This window comes from Drosophila tropicalis, unplaced genomic scaffold (genome assembly GCF_018151085.1).
Source record: "Drosophila tropicalis isolate 14030-0801.00 unplaced genomic scaffold, ASM1815108v1 contig_878, whole genome shotgun sequence".
NCBI classification, from domain to species: domain Eukaryota; kingdom Metazoa; phylum Arthropoda; class Insecta; order Diptera; family Drosophilidae; genus Drosophila; species Drosophila tropicalis.
The window spans coordinates 13,793,407-13,818,365 of NW_027173374.1; the positions used below are offsets into that span (position 1 = coordinate 13,793,407).

The 24,959-nt window shown below is 38.5% G+C and overlaps 4 protein-coding genes and 1 long non-coding RNA gene across 5 annotated transcripts; 4 read left to right on the plus strand and 1 right to left on the minus strand.

The window, feature by feature from the left end:
* Positions 1 to 1,435: 1,435 nt before the first annotated feature.
* Usp12-46 (Ubiquitin-specific protease 12/46) lies at positions 1,436 to 24,953 on the minus strand. Its single transcript, XM_068300854.1, has 3 exons — positions 24,394 to 24,953; positions 10,165 to 10,292; positions 1,436 to 3,175 (listed from the first exon to the last, which is right to left on the minus strand). The coding sequence occupies exon 3, from the start codon at positions 2,877 to 2,879 to the stop codon at positions 1,566 to 1,568; it is 1,314 nt and encodes a 437-aa protein (XP_068156955.1). The 5' UTR covers positions 2,880 to 3,175; positions 10,165 to 10,292; positions 24,394 to 24,953; the 3' UTR covers positions 1,436 to 1,565.
* Positions 6,581 to 8,032, plus strand: LOC137585079 (uncharacterized). Its single transcript, XR_011033521.1, has 3 exons — positions 6,581 to 6,602; positions 6,678 to 7,462; positions 7,538 to 8,032. It is a non-coding gene; the product is annotated as an uncharacterized lncRNA (long non-coding RNA).
* Nepl15 (Neprilysin-like 15) lies at positions 10,703 to 12,949 on the plus strand. Its single transcript, XM_068300778.1, has one exon. The coding sequence runs from the start codon at positions 10,755 to 10,757 to the stop codon at positions 12,819 to 12,821; it is 2,067 nt and encodes a 688-aa protein (XP_068156879.1). The 5' UTR covers positions 10,703 to 10,754; the 3' UTR covers positions 12,822 to 12,949.
* Positions 13,108 to 15,163, plus strand: Nepl14 (Neprilysin-like 14). Its single transcript, XM_068300780.1, has one exon. It carries the CDS (start codon positions 13,109 to 13,111, stop codon positions 15,161 to 15,163), a length of 2,055 nt encoding a protein of 684 aa, XP_068156881.1. The 5' UTR covers position 13,108.
* Positions 15,513 to 17,885, plus strand: Nepl13 (Neprilysin-like 13). The gene has a single exon (XM_068300779.1). The coding sequence runs from the start codon at positions 15,526 to 15,528 to the stop codon at positions 17,767 to 17,769; it is 2,244 nt and encodes a 747-aa protein (XP_068156880.1). The 5' UTR covers positions 15,513 to 15,525; the 3' UTR covers positions 17,770 to 17,885.
* Positions 24,954 to 24,959: the final 6 nt, after the last annotated feature.

Consider the following 24,959-nt stretch of genomic DNA (forward strand, 5'->3'; position numbering starts at 1 on the left):
CAGCAACAACAAAAACCGAAAAGAGAAACGCGTTGTAATTCAGATTACTAATGATATTTGAGGTCAATTTGTAACCCTCATGTGTACATTTTGTTTTTCATGCCTACTCAACTAAAGAAAAAGTCGAAAAGGGGGCATTTAATGAATAGATTTAATTGCAAACCAAATTTGAGGGTAAAAAATATAAAAAAAAGTCGCTTAAGAATGTAAATTTGTTGTCCTGTTGTATAACTTATCAAACATACTTATTGTTAGAGATCAATCTTGAGTTTAGCATTAACCAAGGGATACTTTTCGGAATTAGATCAATCTCTTGATTATGAATGGGAAATATGCTTGGATTGCATTCTAGTCGTAGTAATTACCTTTCATAGATAAGACTATATTTAAATGTATTATTCTTCGAACTCAGCTGGGCAAGCGATCACAATAGGTTTTTGCCCGCCTAGATGGCAAAATAATAGCACTAATTGAAAAAAAACTGTTATCTGATGTAACTAACTAACTAAGAAGTAACTTATTGTGGGAAAAGCCATTAGCTTTAAATGCCACCTTCAATTTTGAATATTCAGACTTAAATTTCTGTATTTATTATCCTTTGTATTAAAGGGACTAAATATGTCGGATATATGTTGCATTCACTTCCTGATTAATTTGGGATATTTCTGGCAGTTTATCTCATAAATATGTCTTCAGGCACTGTCGTCTCTCACAACTTGTTTTGGCTTTATTGGTTTTGGTTTTAGTTAGCAATGTCAATGGCCAGTCGAAATATAATCAGCCTTGAATACACACACAAACAAATACAGAAATGATGTAAAATAGCTAAAATCAGTTGTCATGATGAAAAGTTTCTCTTAAACATTGTGACTAAACCAAACACGATTATCATCAATGAATTGGCGTATTATAATCTCTCATGTGACTGGTAACACGTTCACGTGAAACTTGTATAGAAACGTGTCCAATTGCTGCTTGCATTCTGCATTCATAAGATTCAATTTGATTTATGCTATCCGGGGCTATGTACTATAAATATACCAGACACATTAACATACTCAATTTCACGTGATTTGTTTGTTGTGACTAAGCAACGGATGGAGCAATTGATCACATAATATTACAGCACCGCCTTCGACTGATAATGGCTGACCAAACGAGCAACGCCACTTGATCGCACCTAGGGGAGGAGGTTAAGAATTCTATTGAAATGCAATTGCTGCCGCCAGCCAGTAGTTATAGTTAGTTGGATTCGTTATTTAAGGCTGGCCAACGGCGGCATAAATTACAGGGGAATTCTCACAGTAATGGCAGGTGAGTGATTAGTCGACAACTGGCAGGCCCCCAAAGCCGGCTGGGAAGATTCCATTCTCGTGAACAACGTTTACGTTCTGACTGTCATACTGACCTAGAGCAAGAAGTCAATTTGTGCATATTTTATTCATTATTTATTATTATTTATTTTGTATTAGGAGTCATCAAAATGAGAAAACTTTTCGCTTAACATTCTACAAACATATATCAAATGCAAATACGAAAAAAAAAAAACTGATAATTAAATGTGTCTAGGCGCAATCGCGCGACTGATAGAACAATATATAACCCGTTTCCGAGGACTTGTGTATGTCCGAGGTGAGGCCATAGAAGTCCTCAATGGTAGAGGCTTCAATTTTATCGACCATATCATCGTCGAACAGTAACCACAGGCCGTGGCTCTTGACAATGCTAATATAATGGCCACGATTCGGTCCAGAGCCACAATGGATGACCACGGCGGTTAGATCGTATAGTCTATCCGGATTGACAGCATCATCCGATGTATTGAATAGCCGCAACTCAAGCGGAAAGACAACTCTATGTGAGACCTTGATGTGACGATTAAATTGCTCCATATACTTGAAACGCTTCAAATGCAAAGCCAATATCATGGGCAATTTCTTAACACGCATACGCTTCTGGGCCTCCTGATAGCTGCAGCAATTATCGCACTTGAACTTGTTGTCCGAGCAAAGAGTCTCCGTGTTGCTGAAGCAGCGCAGACAATGAGTTATCGAAGTGTTCTGATCGACATCCACCTGAAGATCGAAAAAGTTCTCATCCTTGCTGCTCACAGTCTCACAGTTAAGGCAACGCGTCTCCGATGTTAGAATGCCCTGAAAGATCTCATGCACCCAGGTTGGCTCAGAATTGGCTCCGTTGGTCGTTGGAAGAATGGGTGTGGTTGTGGCCGTCAGAATGCCGCTGCCGTCTAGCACACTGGTCGTGCCGTTTAAGGAACCCGTGGAGTTGCTGCTATTGCCATTGGTTGTGGTTGAATTGGAGTTTGAGTTCGAATTGGAGTTTGTTGAATTGGTTGTCGAATTGGAATGAGATGAATTGGATTTGCTGCCAGGCAAATGAACTGCTGAAGTGCCACCAGAAGCTCCTCCTGCTCCAGATTTACCATGGCTATTGTTGCCATTGTTGTTCGAATTCACGGGTCCTGCATTGCGTTCGGCCAAAATGATCTCGTTGATATGATTAATCAGAAAATTAAGAAACTCGTGAGCATCTTGTTGCATATAATTATCAAATTCCTCCTTTTCCTTGCGCAGACGTGTAATGAACTTCTTGGGTGCTATGGAACCGACCTTTTTCTTTTGCGTTGCAATGCTATAGAAGAGATCGGCCAGGCATGAGAGTAACGTCTCCTTGGGCCGCTTATTCTTGGCCTTGTACTCGAGGACCTTTTCGCGAAAGGGCTTGCAAAAGTAGAGGGCCTGCAGCACCGAATTGCTATAGCAGGTGTTACCAAAGTTGACCAGCCCAAAGTAGTGCTCATTGGGCGGAAAGAGATCCGTCCCGATCTCGCGCTCCAGCTGCGAGACGTTGGCGCCCATGCCAGCAACTGGGGCTGCAGTGGCACAACGGTACAGAAAACCCCACACTGTGCAGGCGGCTTAGTGACCCTTGATGTTCGTTCGTATCTCTCGCAATGCCGCCGCAATTTGGGGCATTGACTAGTATTTAAGTTGTATTTGATTTGCTTTTGTGTTTTATTAAATTGGCTTTTATTTCATTTGTTTGGTAGTATTTATTTGTTTTTGTTTGATTTGATTTATTGATCTATATGGAGTTGAGGGGGATTGCTTTCTCTATATTCTCTGTTCTGTATCTATCTTTGTCACTTTTTCGTCTGAAAATAAATAATTTTGAAGAGGGGGATACACGTGAGTTTGCTTCGCATAACACAAACAACAGAAATTATAAATATTTTTTTTTAATGTTGTTTTGACACTAAAAACTAAGCAAATCAAAAGAAACATAAAAAAGAAAGAAACTTAAAAGTGTTTGTACATAGAAAAACTAAACTATTTGTAAAATTATAAAATTGGAAAATGGTAAATGAGAATATTTGAATTCGTTACTCGCTCTATCCCCCTTCTCCAAAAGCAATTATTTTCAAACAAATTTCACAATTTTGCATAATTTTTAATAATTTTTTTTGTTTTGGTTTATTGAATTGTTAATAATAAAATCATAAATAAAGTTTACAAAACATATTAACATATGTTGGCCATCTTTACGTAATGAATCATGATCAGGATGGGGCCAGACATATAATTACTATTATATGAACTAAACCGACTTATGAATCAGTTGACTTGCACCAACTTGTTGGAAAGATTTCAGTATAATCAACAATTTTTGCATGGGAAATCAGATCGATAACTGCATTTTAATAACGGGGATGACTAGTTAGGCTAAATATAGTGACAATAAATGGTCGAATAAGTGCTTGGTTCGGTGATTTTTTTTTAGTTTACAGAACTGGTAGACGTGCGCTGGGAAAATTCCAACGGAATGTAACCAAGCAACCGCAACCCAGAGCCACTGGCTATGGCTATGGCACGGGCCAGTCACACTTCTGACCATAGGTCGTTGTCTGCCAAATAGAAACCCACACAATTCAATAAGCGAGAGAGTATAAAAAGCCAAGTTGCCGATACGTTAATCTTACAGTTCAAATTAACCCACACACAAGACAAGACAAACAGAAATCGTTGAGAAGCGAAGTGAAACACAAAAACCTTTGGATAGGAAGCTACCAGAATAAACGATTGACCCTCAAAGAGGAAGCCCATAAGCAACTTACTAACTAATTTGCCTTAGCAACAACTCGAGGGAACAACTCTTCAAAGGAAAGCAAAAAGTACTCAACAAAAAAAGGAAAGCTGCATAAGAGAAGTTCACCTTTAACCCTCCTGCATAAAGAAATCGGCGCATTGGATAACCATCAGCAATCCACATTATTTAGTTCTTTGGATATTGTCTACCAAAACAACGCCCTGAAACCACACAGGAATACGGCTCAATTAACGTTACAGGAACCAGTGAACAATCTTTCAGCTAAAGTGCTGAAAGTTCTAGCCTAAGTTCATATAAGTAGAATTCTTAACCATTGCACCAGGTTATGCACTATTCAATTAACTGATGTTCAAATGGTTGGAAAATTAAGAAAAATAACTATGTGCCCACAACTTTAACACGTTTTGGCTCTCCCCAGTTCCTAATTAAATTTAAGACCGAATTGTATAATATATCTTGTTTATATCGAAAACTATTTCAAGATTTATAACACATAAACTAGAATAAAAGACTTAATCTAAAACAAAATCACTTTCACTGCATATACTCCACATGGAATGATTTTTAAGGGAAAAATAAATAATAGGCCTGTTTTTAGAGGGAATAATCAATTTGAAGCAACGTTAGGCAACGTATACAATGCTTAAATAACGTTACGTTGTGAAATAAAATTGTGTTTTGCTAGAAAAACCAGATTCATTCATAAAGTCATTGACTTATTAACACGCCCTCTGTTGTTTGCCCTACTTAAACCAGTGTAGTTTCCCTAGGTCATTAACAAAGTTTGCTCAATTTAAGCTATCGCCAGAGTTAAATGGTTATTTAGCTACATCAGACTAAGTAATTGATTGAATCTAATAGGCACTAATCCCAGGGATTCACTTTCTTATGGTACAAGAGTAGATTATTTGATGAGAATAGAATGAAGCTCATATGTGAGATAATCTACTGAGTTTAGAAAACTTGTATTAGGAACAGTAATACTTCAAATCCTAGTATTTTTTGTATTTCTTCTTCATGAATTTATGGTTGGAAGCAATTGAGAAGTATTAAAAATATAAGAAAACGAAACATATAAAAATGGACAGAACGTATGTAGGTCAGAAAGATTTTGACATTATCTAACTAAAAATTAAAGATCCATTTTAAAAACAGAAATTTTCACAATTTTTACACTTTGTCGCAGAAGATTTAAAATAAGAAAATTAGATTAAAGGTTTGTTATTCATAGCATGACGTATGCTAGCAAAAATTTGCATTATTATTGATTTAATATGAATCATTTATTAAAGTATTTAAGGGCTATTTAACTACAAGTACTTGGAACCAAGTCATGGATTAATTGATTCCAAATAATTCTTTGCATTTTCCATAAACAAACTACATAATACCTTAGCAACTAAATGAATCATCAGTAGAATATAATAAAGATTCATATTCTTATCGATCAATCAAAACCATAAAAAGAATGACGCCCAAACCATAGACTAATTGTAAACTAAATCAAGTCAGGAAAATCTTATAGGCTTTCCCAAAATGAAAATCCCGAAAGTAAACCGAGTGTAGGAGACGCAAATCGAAAAGTTCCAACTGCATAGTTATTAATGTTTATATCTGATTGGGTATTTTTATGCATTACTAACTAGCATCGAAGTGCGCCAAGCTAAGCACTATATAAAACACTCGACATGGCGGCATTTATCCACAGTGCGATATTGAAAATGCTGCCACTTGTAAGTACTATTAGCCACTATCAAAAGAGGATTATCTCTGAAATTAATGACAATTTTACTTATTTTATAGTTTTTTATTTATCTGCTTGTTAATTGGTTGGGATTGTTCTTTAATACACAACCCCTCAACTCGACTTCTATTGAATTGACGGATGAAACTACAGCCAAGTTACCAACTATTCCAATCCAACAATTTGCAAACAATATATTTACAAGTCAATCTGACTTCAGGCTCAAGGACTCTAAGCTCTACGCAGTTATAAAAGGATCACCACAAGAAGATACCACCACATCGGTATCGGATATCGAGGATTGCGATTCGACTGACAGTGATGATTGTCCTCGTCCTCTTGGCATTGGACCAAGACTAAGTGAGACACTCCTAAAAGTGCTTACATTCTAGACTGGGAAAATTATATAAAAATTTAAATTAACAATATTTTAGGAGTTCGTGGTGTGGCTATAATTTTAGAAATAAAAATGCATTACTATTTTTCCCATAGACTTCATAGACTATACATATTGAATCTATCCCTAATTGGTTTACTTTTAATGGGTTTTTTTTGCAAAAAACCTTTTACGTGAATACATTTTGCAATCCGATAGCAACGTCTAATGAACCCGTTTTGAGTCAATTTCATTTAATGCATTCTTGACTAACTAGCAGTCATGTCAATCTATATAAAACTTACTGTAAGCGAGCCATCGATTCTCAGTATCGTGTTGAAAATGCAAGCCCAGGTGTGTAAACTAACGTTATAGAATATAAGTACTTAAGGATACTTATACAAAGTGTTAAAACAAAAATATTTTCAGTTACTTATAATAGTGCTAGTCGGTTGGAACGGTTTATGGGCAGCACCCCAGGGGAATATTGGAACAAACAGACCAAATGTCGAACATAAAACAGTGATTTTATCAGTCCCGCCAATTCAAAGGAAAACATCTGCACCCACTACTTTAACTCCCGCTATCACGGAAGAGAAAAATTTGAATACAACATCGAAGATCTCAACAGCAATGGATGTAGCCCAAAGGAAAAGTTCATCGACTGTGCCTTTAGCTACAACAGAATCTCATCCCATACAAACTACTACAACTCAAAATAATACGAAAAAAGCAATTACAACCAATTTAAATGATGTACAACTGCCTTGGCAGGTTTTTCGAGAATCTTCAGATAAATTACCAATAACTCCAGTGAAATGTGACTCAAGTGATCATTATTATGATGATTGTGGAATTCGTCCCATGAGCATTGGACCAAGACTAAGTTCAAAGCTTCTTAAAATACTTGCCATACTAGGATAGTTTTAGTAACATTAAATCCCATCTAATTCCAGTTGTATTATTATATTTAGTAAGGTAAAATAAACTCAATTGCAAAGAATTCACTCGTTTTAAGCATAAGCAAGTAGACTCTCTTTAAAAACTGATTAATTGTTGTTGAAATGGAATTATACATGAGCAATTGGAACCTCTAATAACTTGTTTATATCACGACTATGTAAATTTAACACTCATGATTTGAAACTAACTATATAAAACTCAATGTAAGCAGGCAACGGATTCTCAGTATCGCGTTGAAAATGCTAGCCCAGGTATGTGGCTAATCATTGAATAAAGTAAACAGTTAACTATCCTAATTCCGGGTTTAAATTTAATTTAAATTGCAGTTACTTATAATTTTATTGATCGGATGGAATGGATTAGAAGCTGCACCGCAAGGGGAATCGCCAAGATTCCTCGCGGAGCAAGGGCCAGGCTTCCAAGCAGTTCCCTTTCCAACGACTTCACCTCGACCTAAACAAGCTTCAACAACTCCTTTATATCAACCAAATCAAGAAAAAGATGTTCATCCAACAGATATCAATGTACCTCCGCAGGATTTACCCAAAGAGGGAATAACTAAAACATCAATTGTTCCTTTTCCCACAACTCCAAGAACAATTCAAAGAGATGACACTTCCGCCAGATTACCTCCATTTTATATTAATTGTGGCTGTGGCTCAAGTGATGATTACCATTATGTTGGTCATGTGGTTCCTCGTGTGGTTAGAATCCATGAAAAGATCCTAAGACTAATCAGCCCGTGGCTACCTTTTTAAAGTGTTCAAAATATCATTTAAATGCAAAGTTAACTCTTTTATTAATAAAAACTTCAACCCAAATATGGCCCTGTGTGTTATGAGAGACTGAAAAATCTAGAATCCAAATCAACATTTTTATGGAATGTGTAATTGAAGAATGAAAACTATATAGTATATCGGCATTGCAATTGGAACCTCTAACAAACTTGTTTCACTACAACGACTATGCAAATGAAAGTCATATAAATTGATACAACTGTTTACCTTAGCATCCAGAAAGTTAGTTACTAAATATTAGTTAAATCGTATCTTGGGGCTTCAAGGGTAGTGTCTTTAAATAATATTTATAGCCATCAGATAGTTCGTGGAATTGCAAACAGACGATTCTGAGTTTTAATGAAAACGAATAATTTAAAATTCTATTGTCCATTTTTAATTGACCTCTCTGATGAATGCCATCAATTCGCCTTGTGTGGTCATAGTCATACATTGCCATTTAGAAAAATATATTATATTTGAAATCATCAAAGCTGACAAATAGTATAGATATCTCATCATCACATTGGTAGGTACTTGAACCTATGTGATTTGCAGGGATATTTCCCTAGGGAGCTTTTTGGTTTTCCAATTGTATATTTCCCATGTGGAAATAGTCCCCACGACTATCGGAATATTTGTAGATAAGGTAAACCTACAATATGATGTGCAATTACTGTCAATCATCAGCAAAGCATTAGAGTCAGCCACAGCATCATGACCACCATTCAAGCATGCTCAATTAGTAGATGCTAGTCAATGCCAAACTCGTTTTAGTAGAGACACCTCACAATAGTTCTCTAAACTAAAGAGTACGTAGAGGTAAATGGTGCGGAATCGCACGAGTGAAGTCCGATCTATCTGTCAGATGCAATATTCTCAACATTCCGACCGGTTTAACTTGTTTAGTTCCTAGTAGTAGTCGATAGAGACTTAGTTGTAATATGAATTGTCATAACAAATATCAATAAAAAAATCAATTTTACGCCACAAAAGTTTCATTCATTCAGTACATTTTAGTAGCTCAAACTAAATAGAATGTTCAGAGCAACTACCATTGTGAGTATGAGTAATATCTTGTGGGCATTCTGACAAGGATTTAATAAAAACAAACTTGGTTTTCTATTTTTTCTGTAAAGTCTCTGTGCATCTGGCTAGTGTTTATATGCTTTCTTATTCAGCAGAATCATGCTGCCACCAAAGTGCTTTATCATTTCCAGTGAGTCTTGTTTTTGAAACCATTTTCCCCAACACAAAATATAACCGATAGATTAATGTCTCAGCATACGCGATAAACACAACGTGCGCAATGAAACGGGAGCCCTACGTCAGAACAATAACTATGATGCACCATCATCCAATGAAGCTAAAGGTACCGAAAGACCCGAACTGATTATTACAGGAACTCGTACATCTAGTTTTACCGTACCCGATCAGCATTCAAATATAAGTTGGGCATACCAGGAAACGGCCGTCTATACAGCTGATAACAATGGCTATCATGTGAAATATAATTTTAGCATCAAACCCGTGATAATAGACACACGTCTCGATGCTAAAACACTTAAAACACTCGGCTAAATACGACAAAGAATCACGCGAAAAAACAAGAATCGCAACTAAACGAAAGGAACAGAATTGTATTATAAAATAAAACTATTATTTATCATTAGCATTAAATTTACAAATGTCTTTTCTTGATGTATTAAATTTTACATAAAAATTAAGTTTATTGGACTTTAATGAAACAAACTTGATTTATAGAAACATCCTCTCACATCTCCAAACAGCCTAAGTTGGATTTGTTTAACCTTCCCAAAGAAAAGTCATAAAAAACAAGAGAAACAATTAGAATTTTTCGTAGTTTATTTTGAGAAAAAATTTCTAGGACTCAATTGTTGGCATATGTCCAACAATGAGAATTTTAAATGGATTTATATGACTTCTTTTAGACATGGCGACCAAAAGTCTGCTGAACTAATTTACGCAAGACAAATGAAAAGCGAGACTAACTAGTCATTGGAAGAAGGATAATGAGTAGTAGTAGAAGTAGTAGCGAAAAGCCGATCGATATGGACAAAAATGAAAGTCACAATTTGACACAATTTGAAAAATATGTATGTATATTAAAATTTTTTAGAGAATATAATTGGTTTTTTTCGATGTATGTTGCTTACCGTGTTTGTAGTTTTCTTTTGGAGCTTAAAAGTATCCCGTTTCCTGGATTGCTGAGTTGTTGTTCTTATTCTTGTTATATATTCTACTAGTCAACACTTTTAATAAAAACGAATTTGTAGAAATTTAACTGTAAAAAAAGGAAAGGAAAATAAAGGGATTCATTAGAATTTACGACATAAACAAATTAAGTGAGGAAAAACAAATTCTAATTATAATGTGTCACAACCTTGGGCAGGGGAAAAGTCATTAGCTCATTAACTGAACGAGCAAACGAGAGGCCGACTTAAATAGAGATAGAGAGACACTACCTTGAGGGTCAAGTGCGAAAACCATGACAACTATGGTTGAGAGATTAGGTGAGAGTGAATGAGTGAGTGGGAGAGTCTCCGAGAGAAAGAGAGACTCAGATGAAATTAGAATTTGGGTCAGTCGCGGCGTAATTGAGCAAATTCACTGCAATGGTTAATGAAAATAATTAACTAATCAAGCGAGCTTGCCCATCCATCTACAAGTCAAAAATCGAGGCATCTCTCGATTGTAGCTTAGTTTCGATTCGACTATCAACCGGAACACTCTTACCCCATCAAACATGCTGCTGGGAGGATTCTTACTTGGTCTGCTCGTTGGCTGTTGTTGGGCTAACCCATCATCGAGTCGTCCTTTCGCTAACAACTATACAACTGACATTCTACGCCTAGCCAAGGCAGCACACATCAAAGCCTACATGGGCGAAGAGGCAGGACAAGGCGATGTGGAACCTTGTGACAATTTTTATAATTTTGCCTGCGGAAATTGGCCACGTCTGCATCCGGCCAAGTTGCATAATAAACGCACTGGCTATTTGGAAGAACTACAGGAACTCTATGTACGCAAAAGTGCTGAGATGCTGAAAAGCCCCACCCGGGGAGTGGACAGCAGTGCCGATCGCCAGCTGAAGCAGTTCTTTAACTCGTGTCGCAGTCAGGCAAACGATACGCGCTCTGCCCTTTCAGCATTGCTTGAAGTGACCGATTTCCGTGGTGGTTGGCCAGAGATTCGTGTACCCTCGTGGTATTCCTATGAGTATGACTGGCTTCAAGTGGTGGCCCTACTAAAACGACGTATGGGCATCGACATTCTGTTGGGTCTTGATGTCGTGTTGGACTACAAAGAGGAGCGTATGCATCGCCTGAAAATCGGAGCACCGAAATTGCCATTGGGACAGCGCCGTTACTATTTAGATGAGGCCCACAGCGGTGATCGAGACCGTTATCAACAGCAGATTGTAAAGAAACTAAAAATGTATTTCCCAAAACAATCACAAATTTGGCTAGACGAAGTGGCCCATCAAATATTACATATCGAACAGCAATTGGCCAAAGGATTGCCCCACAATCCTACTCTTACACTTGAGCAAACGACAAGGCAACGCACAGCAGCCGATATGAAAGCCGCCTATGCCAGCTATGTGGATGTGAGTCGATATCTCGAATTGATTTACAACGACACCCTCTATGTGGAAGTGTATGAAACTCCAGAGGACTATCTATCGAATTTGGTGGATGTGATTCGTAGTACAACAAAATTAGAGCTGGCCAACTATACAATTTGGCGTGCGCTGGATACTTTGGATGACGCACGTATGCCACAGGATGTTCAGCCAGAAATCTGGTGCGTTCAACTGACCAAGAAATATTTTCCACAACAACTGGAGAGTCTTTTTCATCGTAATTACAACAACATGGAGATGATCAATGAACTACAATCGACGTGGGCAGATATTAAACAAGTTTTTCGCGAAGATTTACAAGCATCTGAGAATCTACATTGGATGACACAAGAGACACGACAAAAGGCGATTGGAAAATTGGATAGATTGGATCTGCAATTCCGATCGCATAACGATGTAGAACTTATACGTTATATGCGTGGCCTTAATTTGCATGGAGATCGCTTCTATCAGAACCTAGTGCAAGTTCTGCAATGGCGCACACACCACCTGCTGGCCAAGCTAATGGAGGAGCCTGAATTGGTCGATCAAGTCTACAAGACACCGCAATATATATTGACCAGCAATAAGATTCAAGTGCCCATTACATTCCTGCAGGCTCGCTTCTTCTGGGATTCAGCCTATCCAAATGCACTGAAATATGGCACATTAGGATTTCTATTGGCTCGCCAGATGCTTCATGGATTCGATGGCACAGGACGGCGTTATGATAGTCATGGCTATCAGAACAATTGGTGGGATGTCACCTCAGAGTCATCGTATCAACGTAGAACGCAATGCTTCCAGGAACAATATGCAATCTTTGTTCAGTTCAAGGATAAGCCAGTACGGGATAAGCACCTACTCAAGCGAATTGTGGCCGACAATGGAGCATTGGATATTGCCTATCGAGCATATCAAAAGTGGCTGAAAAATTCGGCAGAGACAGCGGCTATCTATGACAGGGAACGTCTTCCCCTTCTCGACTATTCGCATAATCAATTATTCTATTTGTCCTATGCTCAACTATATTGCTCCGACTATCCCAATTCTGTGGACGTATTCGATGAGCTACCCGAGCAATTACGCATCAATACGGCTCTCTCGAATGCCCAGCCGTTTGTCAATACCTACAGTTGCTCTTTTGGTGACAAGCTTAATGCTCGCTTTAAATGCAATCTATATTAAGGCACTTTCTTTTCACTTACTCATTTAACAGTTACTCACTTGCTTGTTTATTCGTCATATTTAAGGCACAAAAATGTATTTCAAAGAGATGAATAAATTATTTTCGAGCGGTTGCACTTGTTCCAACACTGGTTTGTCTCTCTCTCTCTCTCTCTCTCAGTATTTTCTCTCTTTTTTGATAGCCTCAAGTGACCCCATCCGCTCTTATCAGTCTATTTGTTTGGACTCTTTAAAGCTTACTTAGAGTTCTCTCTCAGTTTTCAGCGTGCCGTCATAGATCCAGCAGCATGTTGCCATTTAGTTTCGGGATACTGGCAGTCATCATCTGCCAGACATTTGGCCAAGACACTCTACCTACATCCTTTCAACGAATTTTTCAAACAGAAGATTCGGTACGCAAAACTAAATCCAATGAAATGAAAAGTTTTTTAAATCTAAGTGCCGATCCCTGCACGGATTTTTATGAGTATGCTTGTGGCAATTGGAAAGCAATTGGTAATCACTTCACACAATTGGAACAGAGAACCGATGTGGATTTAGTTCATTTGCTGGAGGATACTCCACATCGCAATGATAGTTCCCTGGCACGACAGGCCAAAGAGTTTTATAAATCATGCCTAATGGCTGGAGGGCAGCAGGATCATCAGCAGCAACAATTCCTTAGCGAGTTCATCCAACAGAATGGCGGATTTCCAGCTGTGCCAGGTTCCCATTGGGAAGTGCATCATCATAGCTATGATTGGATAAGAGTGCTGGGAAAATTGCGTCATCTCTTTGGTATGGATATATTGATTGGACTGCGTTTGGGATACAATTATGAAAATGTGCAGGAAAATAGTATATATCTCAGTGAGCCAAACACATTAATACCCAGGGAATTGTGTCGCAACGCCAAGAAACAACGCCTCGATCTAAGTAATCCATTGTATGAGGCACTAGAGAAGAGAGTGGGTGCCGAACTGAAGCATTGGTTAGCTTTGGGGAATGAGGAATCTGCTCGTCTGGCCACTGAAATTATTACTTTTGAGCATGAACTTTGTGGCGGGATGCAAGGATTGGAACCCTGGGATGCTGAGCTGACACTCTACGAAGGAAACTACACACGGAAAACACTGGCGGAGCTAAGTCGAATATATGGCCTCGATTTGGAGGCCTATGTGACGTCTAGTTTTGATAAGAATATCTATAAACCGGTCTATATGGCTGCTCCGGATTACTATCGGCAATTACAACGGACGGTAGCAGCTCATAATTTAAGCCAGGTGGCCAATTATATAATGTATAGGGCTGTGGCTGCTCTCACCTTTCCTCTGGAAGATCGTCCCCCTTTGCGACAGTTAGAGTGTTTGGAAAGGATCAAGCAATTGCTGCCTACAGGATTGGGTGAGCTATATACCCGACAATTTGGCAACGATGAGGAGACTAAGCAACAGTTATTGGAATTATACAAATATTTACATGATTCCCTAAAGCAGAGCATCAGCGTCGATTGGATCGAGGAGGGAAGTCGTCGAGTTGCTTTGCGTAAACTGTCAAATCTTCATCTATGGTTACCCGAATATGAGAGGCCTCAAGCCTACAAAATCCACCTGGACCGTTCGCAATACTGGAAAAATCTTCACAAGCTTTTGGGATTGGTAGAGGGACAGCAACAGCTCAATCGACTCTACGACGAAAGTTTGCCCAATCCAAATGATCCGCTGGAGTCATATGAAACTCGTCTGCGTTATCGACCCGTACAACAACGCCTGGACATAGGATGGGCATGGTTTCAGTCGCCCCATTATGATGCCCGATATGGTCACGCCATGCGATATGCCACATTGGGCGTGGCATTGGCCCAACAAATGACCTTAGCCTTTGACGACCTGCACTGGTCGAAGGGCTTATTGGAGCGTGACAGTTGGGATGGTCTAACTGCCTGGAGATATCACAATCGCACCGATTGCTTCTATCGCCAGGTGAAGGAGTATTTGCAGCATAATACCACTGCAACAAAGCAGTTGATCGGTGATAGTGCCGCCCTCAATGTAGCCTTTAGAGCCTACCTAACGTGGCTGGGATTCCAGGAGCCAAACAATGATTTTACCCGTTTAATTAAGGAGACTCTTCCTGGCCTTAACTACACAAATACTGCCCTCTTTTTTGTGGCCTATTCGCAGCAATATTGTCAACTGGAGGACAAGGAGACGCCATCAGCTATATATAGCTTACGTCATAATCACAGTTGGACGCGCTTAAAAGTAAATGGACCATTGAGTAATTTACCAGAGTTCTCTACAGAATTTCATTGTGCCATAGGGACACCCATGAATCCGGCAGATAAATGTTCCACCTACTAAAAACAAATTATTGTCTATAGATTTAGTATACAGCAATAAATGCCTAGTGTAAATAATTATGCAATTAAAGGGTAGATGATTCTGAGCCGGTCTTTTCTGGGAACTAATTTATTTTCTTTTTTTTTCATTTTGTTATTGTCATTGCCAAGTTTGTAAACGTGCGAGGTCATTAATTGTTTGTTTGTTTACTCATAGTCACTCCCGCCCGCTTTTTCTCTTTATGTACACATGTCTCTCGTATTCGCGTTCTCCCTGGTTTGGGATGATAACCCACCAACTTGACCCAATTGATGAAGTTCATGAGCATCGTAGACTTGCCGTTATCATGAGTGGCTCAGCTCAGTTGTTAATTTAACGCCAAGATGAAAGCTACAATAGGCGCTCTTCTATTGCTTTGCCAGCTGATCAATGGGAATGTGGCCCGACAGCAACAAGCCAACATGAATCGCAATTCTTTGATGAGCCAGGGACAACCACCAAACTACCAGCATCCCAATTTTAATCCGGATAGCCGAGAAGAGTTCCGAGTACGTCAACAAATGTCTCTCGATGTGCAAAAGTATTTGAATTTAAGTGTTAATCCATGTGAGGATTTCTTTGAATATGCTTGCGGGAGATGGCCATCGTTTCACCAACGAGAACTGCAGCGTCAGAGCAACCTGACCACAGCGCAGCAGCTTGTTGAGAGTCACATAGTGGATCAATTGCAACAACTATTCTCGAAACCGTTGACGGAGCAACGTCACGGCTATAGTTCGGCCAGTACGTTGAGTGTCCGTAAAGTGCGAGATTTCTACGAATCTTGTAGGTCCGTGCCGGGTAATGCCAAGGAACGACGACGCTTTCTGATGAAGGTACTCAGCGATAATGGGGGCCTCCGAAATGTTCCCAACTCCAATTGGCAACCTAATCGGCCCTGGCTACAAACTCTGGCCGAACTGCGTCGCAACTACGGTCTGGATATCTTGATTGGTATGGAAGTGGACCTCAATCTGCAACAAATGCGTGGTAATAGCATTTATTTTGGGGAACCAAAGTTAACCATTATTCCCGCTGAGCATTGTAATGTCAGGGTCACACGAGGAGCGAATATAAAGGATCAAGTATATGAAGAAATACAACTTCAAGTGGCCGCTAATCTTAGGGATTGGTTGGCATTGAGTGAAAGCGAATCCGAACGTATGGCCGGCGATGTAGTTAGCTTTGAGTTTGAATTGTGCAAGCATATGGGAGCTCATCATTTTCAGACCATGGGTCAGAATCCCATCACTCCAAGTAATTATGCAGTACGTGCGCGCACTGGTCAGGATCGATTGAAAAGGCAAAGAGGCGGCTTATCCCTAACCGAACTCACACTTGAAAATGGCAATAAATTAGATTTCAAAATGTACGTGGAACTTGTGCTTGAAGGTCCCTACAATGGAGTGGTGTTCCAAAGTTCACAGGATTACATTAAACATCTGGTGCTTACGACTAGGAGCAAAAACCCCTACACTATAATTAGCTACATTATGTATGTTGCTCTGCAAGAGCTCAATCAACCCCCCGAGGACCATCCAACGCTACGACTTCGCCAATGTGTTCAGGTGGTGCAACGCCTTTTCCCAGAGGTTGTGGGGCACATCTATCAGCAGGAAGTGCAACGCGACGATGCTAAAAGCGACTTAGAACAGATTTTTAGTGACCTGGTCAAGGCTTTTGATCAGCAACTACGGGTCGAATGGATGGATGAGAATGATAGGCGAGCGGCCAGAACAAAGTTATCCCAATATCGTATAATATTTCCAGACTACCAAAGTCTAGATTTGGCCGAATTGCATTTTCAAAAGGAACACGACTATTGGCGTAAACTAGAGACGTCACTTCGTTATCGAGCGCGCGAGAAACTCAATCGTTTGCGTGGCAATGATTTCGGACAGGATGCAGATGGCGTTGTGGAAGGATTTGAAGTACGTGCAGCTTTGGTGGCACGTCAAAACGCTGTACTTGTGGGATGGGGTCTATTACAGATGCCCTTCTACAGCTACTTTTATCCGAAAGCCTTGAAATATGCATTACTTGGTCAACGTCTAGCAAGCGCCCTTATTAGAGCCTTCGATAACGAGGGTTGGAATCATTATCCGCAATCGACATCGCCATGGAACGAACTGACGATGTCCGGATATCGCAATGTTAGCGAATGCCAACGTGTCCAATATAGCAACTATTTGTACGATCAGCCGGATGAATTTCGCAACATCACTCGCCTGCGAGAGATTATGACCGAATCAAGTGGCCTTAATGTGGCATTCAATGCTTATCTGGCTTGGCTAGAACAGCAACAAAAGTTACTCTACAGAGAGACACTGCCAGAATTGGACTTCACCAATACTCAGTTATTTTTCATTTACTTTGCCCAGACACGTTGCTGGGCAAGGTCTGTTGCCGTCGATCAAGAGGATCAGGATGAAGAACAAGTATCATTGGATCAAATGCCATTAGTTAAACACACACCTGAACGCTGGGATATCAATGGTCCATTAGCCGATTCGGAAGAGTTTGGAAGGGAATTCAATTGTGCTTTGGGCACACCCATGAACAATGGTGACAAGTGCCTGCTCTACTAATATTGGTTAAAGGCTATAGTTACTAGTATGTATCTACTATAGGTTAACTGCAAACTAAGAACCTCTCATTAAATAAGCAACGCAAAAAATTAATGCAAGAACAAATTTTCTATAAATAGTTTCTTCACAGTTGGCTCTGTGGGAGTCTTTTCTGTTTGTGTGTGTGTGTCAATCGAATCACTTGAGCGTGGCCTGACAACGTGTCCCAAGTCTGGGCTTGGGCATAAAGCACTCAAGCACGCAGCTCGGTAAGATGCAGATGGAAACCAGATATAAGATACACAGATACCCACTCTATGGCATGTAGGCTGGCAGTCTGCTAAGTTGCTCTCGACCTTCAACTGTCAATCGATTATTTTTCAAATCCAGCTGATGGAACGAAAACTAGAAGGAAGGGTGGAGATTTAAATAAAGTACGCATTTCCGCTTACCTGCAAATAAACAGAAAAAAAAAGAAATCAGTAAATAATATAAGCCAGATATGCTCCAATGCCAATGCCATTCTCTATCCCCTCATCTTTTCTTGTTTTGAAGTTCATATTGATGCACGCTAAACTGCTTTTACCCCTTCTTAGCCAAAATATAGAAAACAGTTATACCGCACTCCATAACTGTATGACTCATAGAGAAATAGTGCTTAAAATTGAACAAGGAGAAGCGAACAAAAATAAATGGTTGAACGTTTTTTAATCATTTAGGAAAAGAGATGAAATTCTCCCACAACTATGCAGACAATAAAGTGATTCGATTTTCTTTTTTCCACCATTTCATTGTTTGCTTCCTCTTTGCCGTGGCTAAAATCCAGACTGCGGCGAGACAGTTACAATCATTAAAAAAGATGTCAGAAACGGAAATCACAATGAATTCCTATATACACTAAAAAAATGCATAGAGTAAGTGGTAAAAGAGCGGGATTCAAAGAGTCATCAAAATAGTCACAAAAGTCCTGCGAAATTATCTTTTTTAGGCCTTTAAAGCTAATATTCCCACAGTAAAAGAGTTAAGTAAACAATATTCATAGGTATCCACACAAGGTGTGTTCTTCTCCCAACAGGTTCCCCCCATTCACTAATAATCAAATCTAATGAAGCATTATCAATGGACCTATTCATCAAAGTGTATGCAAGTGTGTCTATTTGTTTATTGATGTTATATAAGAGAAAGGGACACAGATACAACACTCTACACATATCATAACGTATTGTAACTGTCAGATAGATGCATTTTTATAAAGTGTTGACACAAGTATGTTTGTGTGTGTGAGTGAAAAACCAGAAATAAACTTCGATTAATCAACTAGTTAGGCATACAAAGAGATATGCATACAAAGCACACATACACACAAAGAGTTCCATCTCCATAAATCAAGCAAGACCAGGCCAGAAATGACCCAATTTCTTGTCGCTATCTATCCACTCTCCATCAAGTCGAGTGCCCAACGTTTGCCAACACTCTTGACTCTTTATATATGTCTACATCTATATGAATATTTCTATGTATGTATAAACATTTGTTTCTTTTTCATTCACACAATTTTAACCCAAATTTTGAATAGTTCTACATACGAATTGATCTTGAATATGGCTAAACAAACAGGTACACATATATTGTATATACAATGTGGAAATTATTGTATGAGAAGATGAAAGTGATGAAACAGACATTCTCACAACAACATCATCATCAGCATCTCTGTAGAGAAGGGAAAAGACAAAGACAGATATGAGTATCTCGTATCTCAGATATCCTATGGTAATTTAAGACTTGTGTACAAACCCCGATATCTTAATGCATATGTGTACACTCAAACTCATTTGCTTTAGTGGTTAAACAATATATAGCTTAAGCTTGGCATACATATGTATGTGGGTGATGTGATGTCTCATGGTATCGTATATGGAATCTTTATACATACATACATATATAAATACTTTCAGGCAACGTTGGCAAGCCATAATAAATAATAAGAAAAATATCTATATTTTCCATACCAATTCAATTTATTTGAATGGTGTGTGCGCGCGCCCATATTTGGTTGGGCCAAAAAAATAAACTCCAAGCAATTGTCATTATTCAGAAATTCTAACCCATTACAAGAGAGGGAGATGGACAGACAGAGGGCGAGCTGGGGGACCAACACACCAGCATGAACCTTGGATTGACGACTATATCCCATAAACAAAATAGGCACAATGTTACGCCAGTTTGGTTTTGCCTTTTGATATGGAAGTTGTATCATATTAAATGGTTATATGATCAGTCGAGTTTGATGTAAACAGAAAATCAATTGGATAATCTTTTAAACAAGCTATAAGATACAAAGTTCTTATTTCTCCTGTATAATCACAGAAATCAGAGGCAATTCAATACATTCAGCTGAATCACTTTGAATCCCATTTGCACCGATATCAATTTTCTAAAGGTCTTTGCGAATATACTCGAGCGAAATGCAATCATCCTTTTGTTTGTTTAAAATAATGTCTCTTTTAGGGGAGAGATCGAAACAGATTAGTTTAAATATATTTTTGGTACGTGCTTAATTAAAACGAGCCATCTTAAATTAAGGGAGTCTTTGGTCGGGGGTTTAAGTATAAGAAAATTGCCAGCTACCGCAAAAACTTGATGTATTTTATGGTCAACCCTCTTTGTCTATGCAGTTCCAATTAAATATTAACAGTGGTTTCGCATACGTTGTGGGGGGCGAGCCTGCCGTGAGTCAGTAGCCCGTAATAAGTATTTAGTGCGACGCAGACCACCCTTACAAACAGCTGTGAGCTAGGCGTAAAAGAGAACCCAGTTGAGGCGTAAAATCGATTTTCCAAAAACCATAAAAAAGAACTATAAAATATGTGTAAATGTCAAACTTGTGGCTCATCCTTGAAGGAAAAATTAGATGATGAAAATGTGAATTACCTTTTGATTAATTTAAATCTATTCATAATCCATTTATAGTTAAGGTGATTAAATGTTGAGGTTAAAGATTCCACTATATGTACTTATAACGGAGGCACTCTTATACATTTTAATTTATATTTGGCCCATGTAGTAATGTAAATACATATTTTTAAAGCTTCAAAAAAATGAAAAATATTTTATATATTTATTTATGCACTAAACACATTTGTTAAATATATATTTTATGCCACAGAGATAGCTACGATTGAAAGAATTTCAAAATGCAATACTGGAAACGGAATATACACACAGAACTCAGAGAGAGAGAGAGAGAGCAAGAGAGAGAGATGGTAGGATTGGGTGGGTGGTGGGTGGATGGGTGTGGTGAATTTCTCTCACTTACACACACACACTGCAAAAATCACTCTGTCCCTGCCACTCTTTTTTTTCCTTGGTACACACACTTATTGATTTAGCAATTATGATATTCGTATTAACATCCACAAGAATTTATAAAATTTTTTAAAGGAAATCAAATTTTTAGTTGCACATGTGTATCTTGAATTTTACATGGGGATACATAATATCACACACACACACACTCACATTCACTCGATAAACCACCAACAGCAAGCGAACGACCAACGAAACGAACCGTCAATGTGTGGCGCTGCTTTGTAACTCAACTTTGGGGCGCTCTCACCCGCTTGCCATGCTCTTGCTTACTCACTCCATCCGTTATGCTGGCGCTGCTGCTGCCACAAACTCAGACACACAAACAAACGCAACATTAACAGCGGCAGAGGCAGAGGCAGAGTCTAGTAGCGACTGCGCGTTGCCTCCCCCTTCTCGACTTCTTAAAACAGTCACAGCAAACGCATAAGTTGACCAACAAAAACAAAATCTTGAGTACATAATAGAAAAAACATCGGGGTTTTACAACGCATCTAAAAACACCCTTCATATTTAAGAAGGGAAAATGGGACTCCTTAAATAATATATTAAAATAGTTACATATATTTTCGCTTGAATACTTGGTAACGATTAAAGGTTCCAGGCCCATGAACTTTGTTTTAGAATTTTTTGATACAATAAGATTAGCCAAACAAGCATTTGAAATTATGGAGCTATAATCTAACACAGGGTCATACTAAAAGGGTTTTTTGTGGTCTATTAAGCGAGCTTTCATGAAGTATTTCCTCCATCTTTCGTTTTCAAAGTCCTAGCATAATTGAACTACTTCCTTCTAAATAGAGTATAATAGTTTGCGAGAAGGAGATGGAGCACAATGCATATTCAAAATTGGAGCATTGGCTGTGTTCGTTCACTGATAGCCGACGGCGTCGGACATGACACACACAAACACACAGATACGAATGCAGGCTATTAGACCAATACGTGTATCCCCCCTACCCCAGAGACCGTTTGGAATGGTGGAAATGATAAGCTAAATGTATCGAACGTCGATCGCGTGCGTGGCCAAGCCGCGCGGCAATCAGTCACGCATGCGTCGATCGATCGACTAACATCGAGGCTATCTATGAGATCGTGTTGGCCTATTGCCAAGGAACATAGAAACGTGAATGCATTTTGTAGTACGTTATTAGCAAACTGGTTTCGGAAGATGACATTTCACGCTGAGCATTCTATGCAGATTAGAATCGTAATGATCTCGTTGACCGCAAACAGTTTTCCAGCTGTTGGAGAACTTGTTTCCACTTCGAGGTTAATGACACTATGAAAATATGTGTATACAATTGGTTGCAATTCTTCTAAGCTATTATCTAACTAGATATAATGAAGTAATTTCTTTAATCATTTTTATTTGCTTCTTAGGCGTAGCGGAAATGGAATGCATATCGAAATATTAAATACATAGTAGAGAATCTTTATTGCAGTAGAAAGATTTCAGTTCCAGCCCTGAGTAAACATATTCACCTCAAGGATGTTTGGTCCTTTCCATTGCGCAGTCGCTCTGCGACATCAGGAAACGAGGCGAGAGAGTTTTAGTTTAGAGTTTAGGAGCATAATGAATATGTGCTACAAACCCATTAAGGTACACAAATCTGCATACGTTTTTGATGAATCATTTGGTTAGGTTAGGCATTTTGTGAAATTGTGGGTGAAATTTTGGCGGTCCTTATGAGGGATGGTTGACTCATTGCCTTCCCCAAAAAATAAAAAAAGGAAGAGAATGCCAGAAAATACCAGACTGCGCGACTGCTTTTTAATGGCAGCTGTTTGCCAATGTCCAGTATGGTAACTCATACAACTACATATCCAGAACCTCCCACTTTTGCCGGCTAGACATTAATGAAATTCTAAGAAAAAGAAGAAGAGACAGTAGTAAATGTCCAATATCTATATGAATGAATATCGATGACTTCCGGCACTACACAAAAACCCTATAATAAACACACGAAACAGAAAAAGATAAGAAAATGAAATATATTCTTCAAATGGAAATCCGATTGGAATTGGGCATGCTTCAGAAGCTATTGAAGTCAATCAGGGCCACAAAGGCATATCATTAAAATGTTAATGACTTTAAAGTCTATTCTCACAAAATAATTTTTCAAAAATGAAGATACTCTGCACTGAAGAAAATGTATAAAAATGTCAGAAGTTCGGGTTTTATTTCAGGTTCATTCAGAGATTATTTGATGAATTTCAAAGGATAGAGAGGTCAACAATCTTATGTAACAATAAATATTTGATTATCTTTAATAAGTAAAATCATATCTATTATTGGAATTAATTTTGCTTGATTATAGTTGAATTCTTCACAGTGTATTGCATATACAGATTGTAATAGGGAACTATGTGACCTTCCCCCTTCCACCACTGTTCATATGGCGATAGAGCTGAAACCTGAAGACTTTTCGTATGCAAGCTTATAATTATGACGAGATTTGTTTTAAACAAAGCGAAGCTTTTTCCACTCCCATATATATACAAATACTCATATTACGATGACTGTTTTTTCCATATTTGTTATTTCTCTACTTCTTCTTTTTCTTTGTATATAAGACAGAAGAAACAGAAACTAGTTTTATGTTATTGTATTTTGGAGTCTTCGATGACTTTTTGTTTTCGTCAACTGTGACAATAGGCCACAACTCTAAGATCGCACCTCGCAATACACTAGCGATAATTATCTAGTTAATAACTCAACACTAATTAGTCAGCAGTAACCCTAGGTCGCTGCAAACTGCCACAAAATGAACAGAAACATGTGAAAACGAAAGGCAACAGCAAACAAAAAATATTATGCGATAAGATTTTGGGTTCCAATATTAAAAAACGAAAAATTGCAATTGCTAATTTTGGATAAAAACCAAACCAGGTAGTTCCAAGTACGGAAGCCTCAATGCTCAAAGTCATGCCAAAGACAAGAGAGTTAAACGCTACAGTTAGACACTACACTGGGACAATAATCAAAGTAAAATGTTTTAAAATTACGGCGGGACCCACTGTGATTATTTTTCCTATTTGGGAAAGTAAAAAATAAATAAAGAAATAAAAACTTATGGGTGAACACTTGAATATCAAATAACAACAATAACAACAAATCGATGAGAGCTCAATTAACTGTTACTTGCACACTCACTCACTCACACGCACCCACACAAACATAAACGTAGTACGCCTACATACAATCCCAGTTCACATACATATACACTCATCCACAAACATACATACATATACACATTTATTCAAGAAATTTACCTTTTTTGCATTGAATTTAATATGACTTTTTGGCAATTGTCTCAACAAAACATTTGTTAATTGTGTATGAGTGTGTACATATGTGTGATGCGAGTATGTGGGCAGGTGCCACTCCCACTGTTTCCTCCTCTTTAATTGCAATTCTCCTTTTGTGCAATTTTCATATGGCTCCCACTGTGCGATTTGGTAATTTACAGTTTTGCAGTTATGTCAACTTTTGTCTTGATGTTCCTTTTTGGACTTTCTTCTTTTTGTTACTGTTGTTCAGTTGTAGCTATTGCAAAATTTTCATATAAACTATTGACAATGGGATTCGGTGGTGGTTGTTTTTATTGCAGGTGGTGGTGGTCGCGACTCGCGTTCAATTTATTTGACGTGGTTTCGTCTTGCACTATGTGCCGCACGCTGGGTAAATTGTCGTTTTTCGTTTCGTTAGTAATTTTAACTAATTAATAGCATTTTTTAACACGGAGAAAACTTTCGACGTCTTCTCTTTTTTTCTAGTTGGTTTTTTTTTTCGTATTAAATAGCCAGTGTGTACACACTTTGGCAGCTGTTTAAGCTGT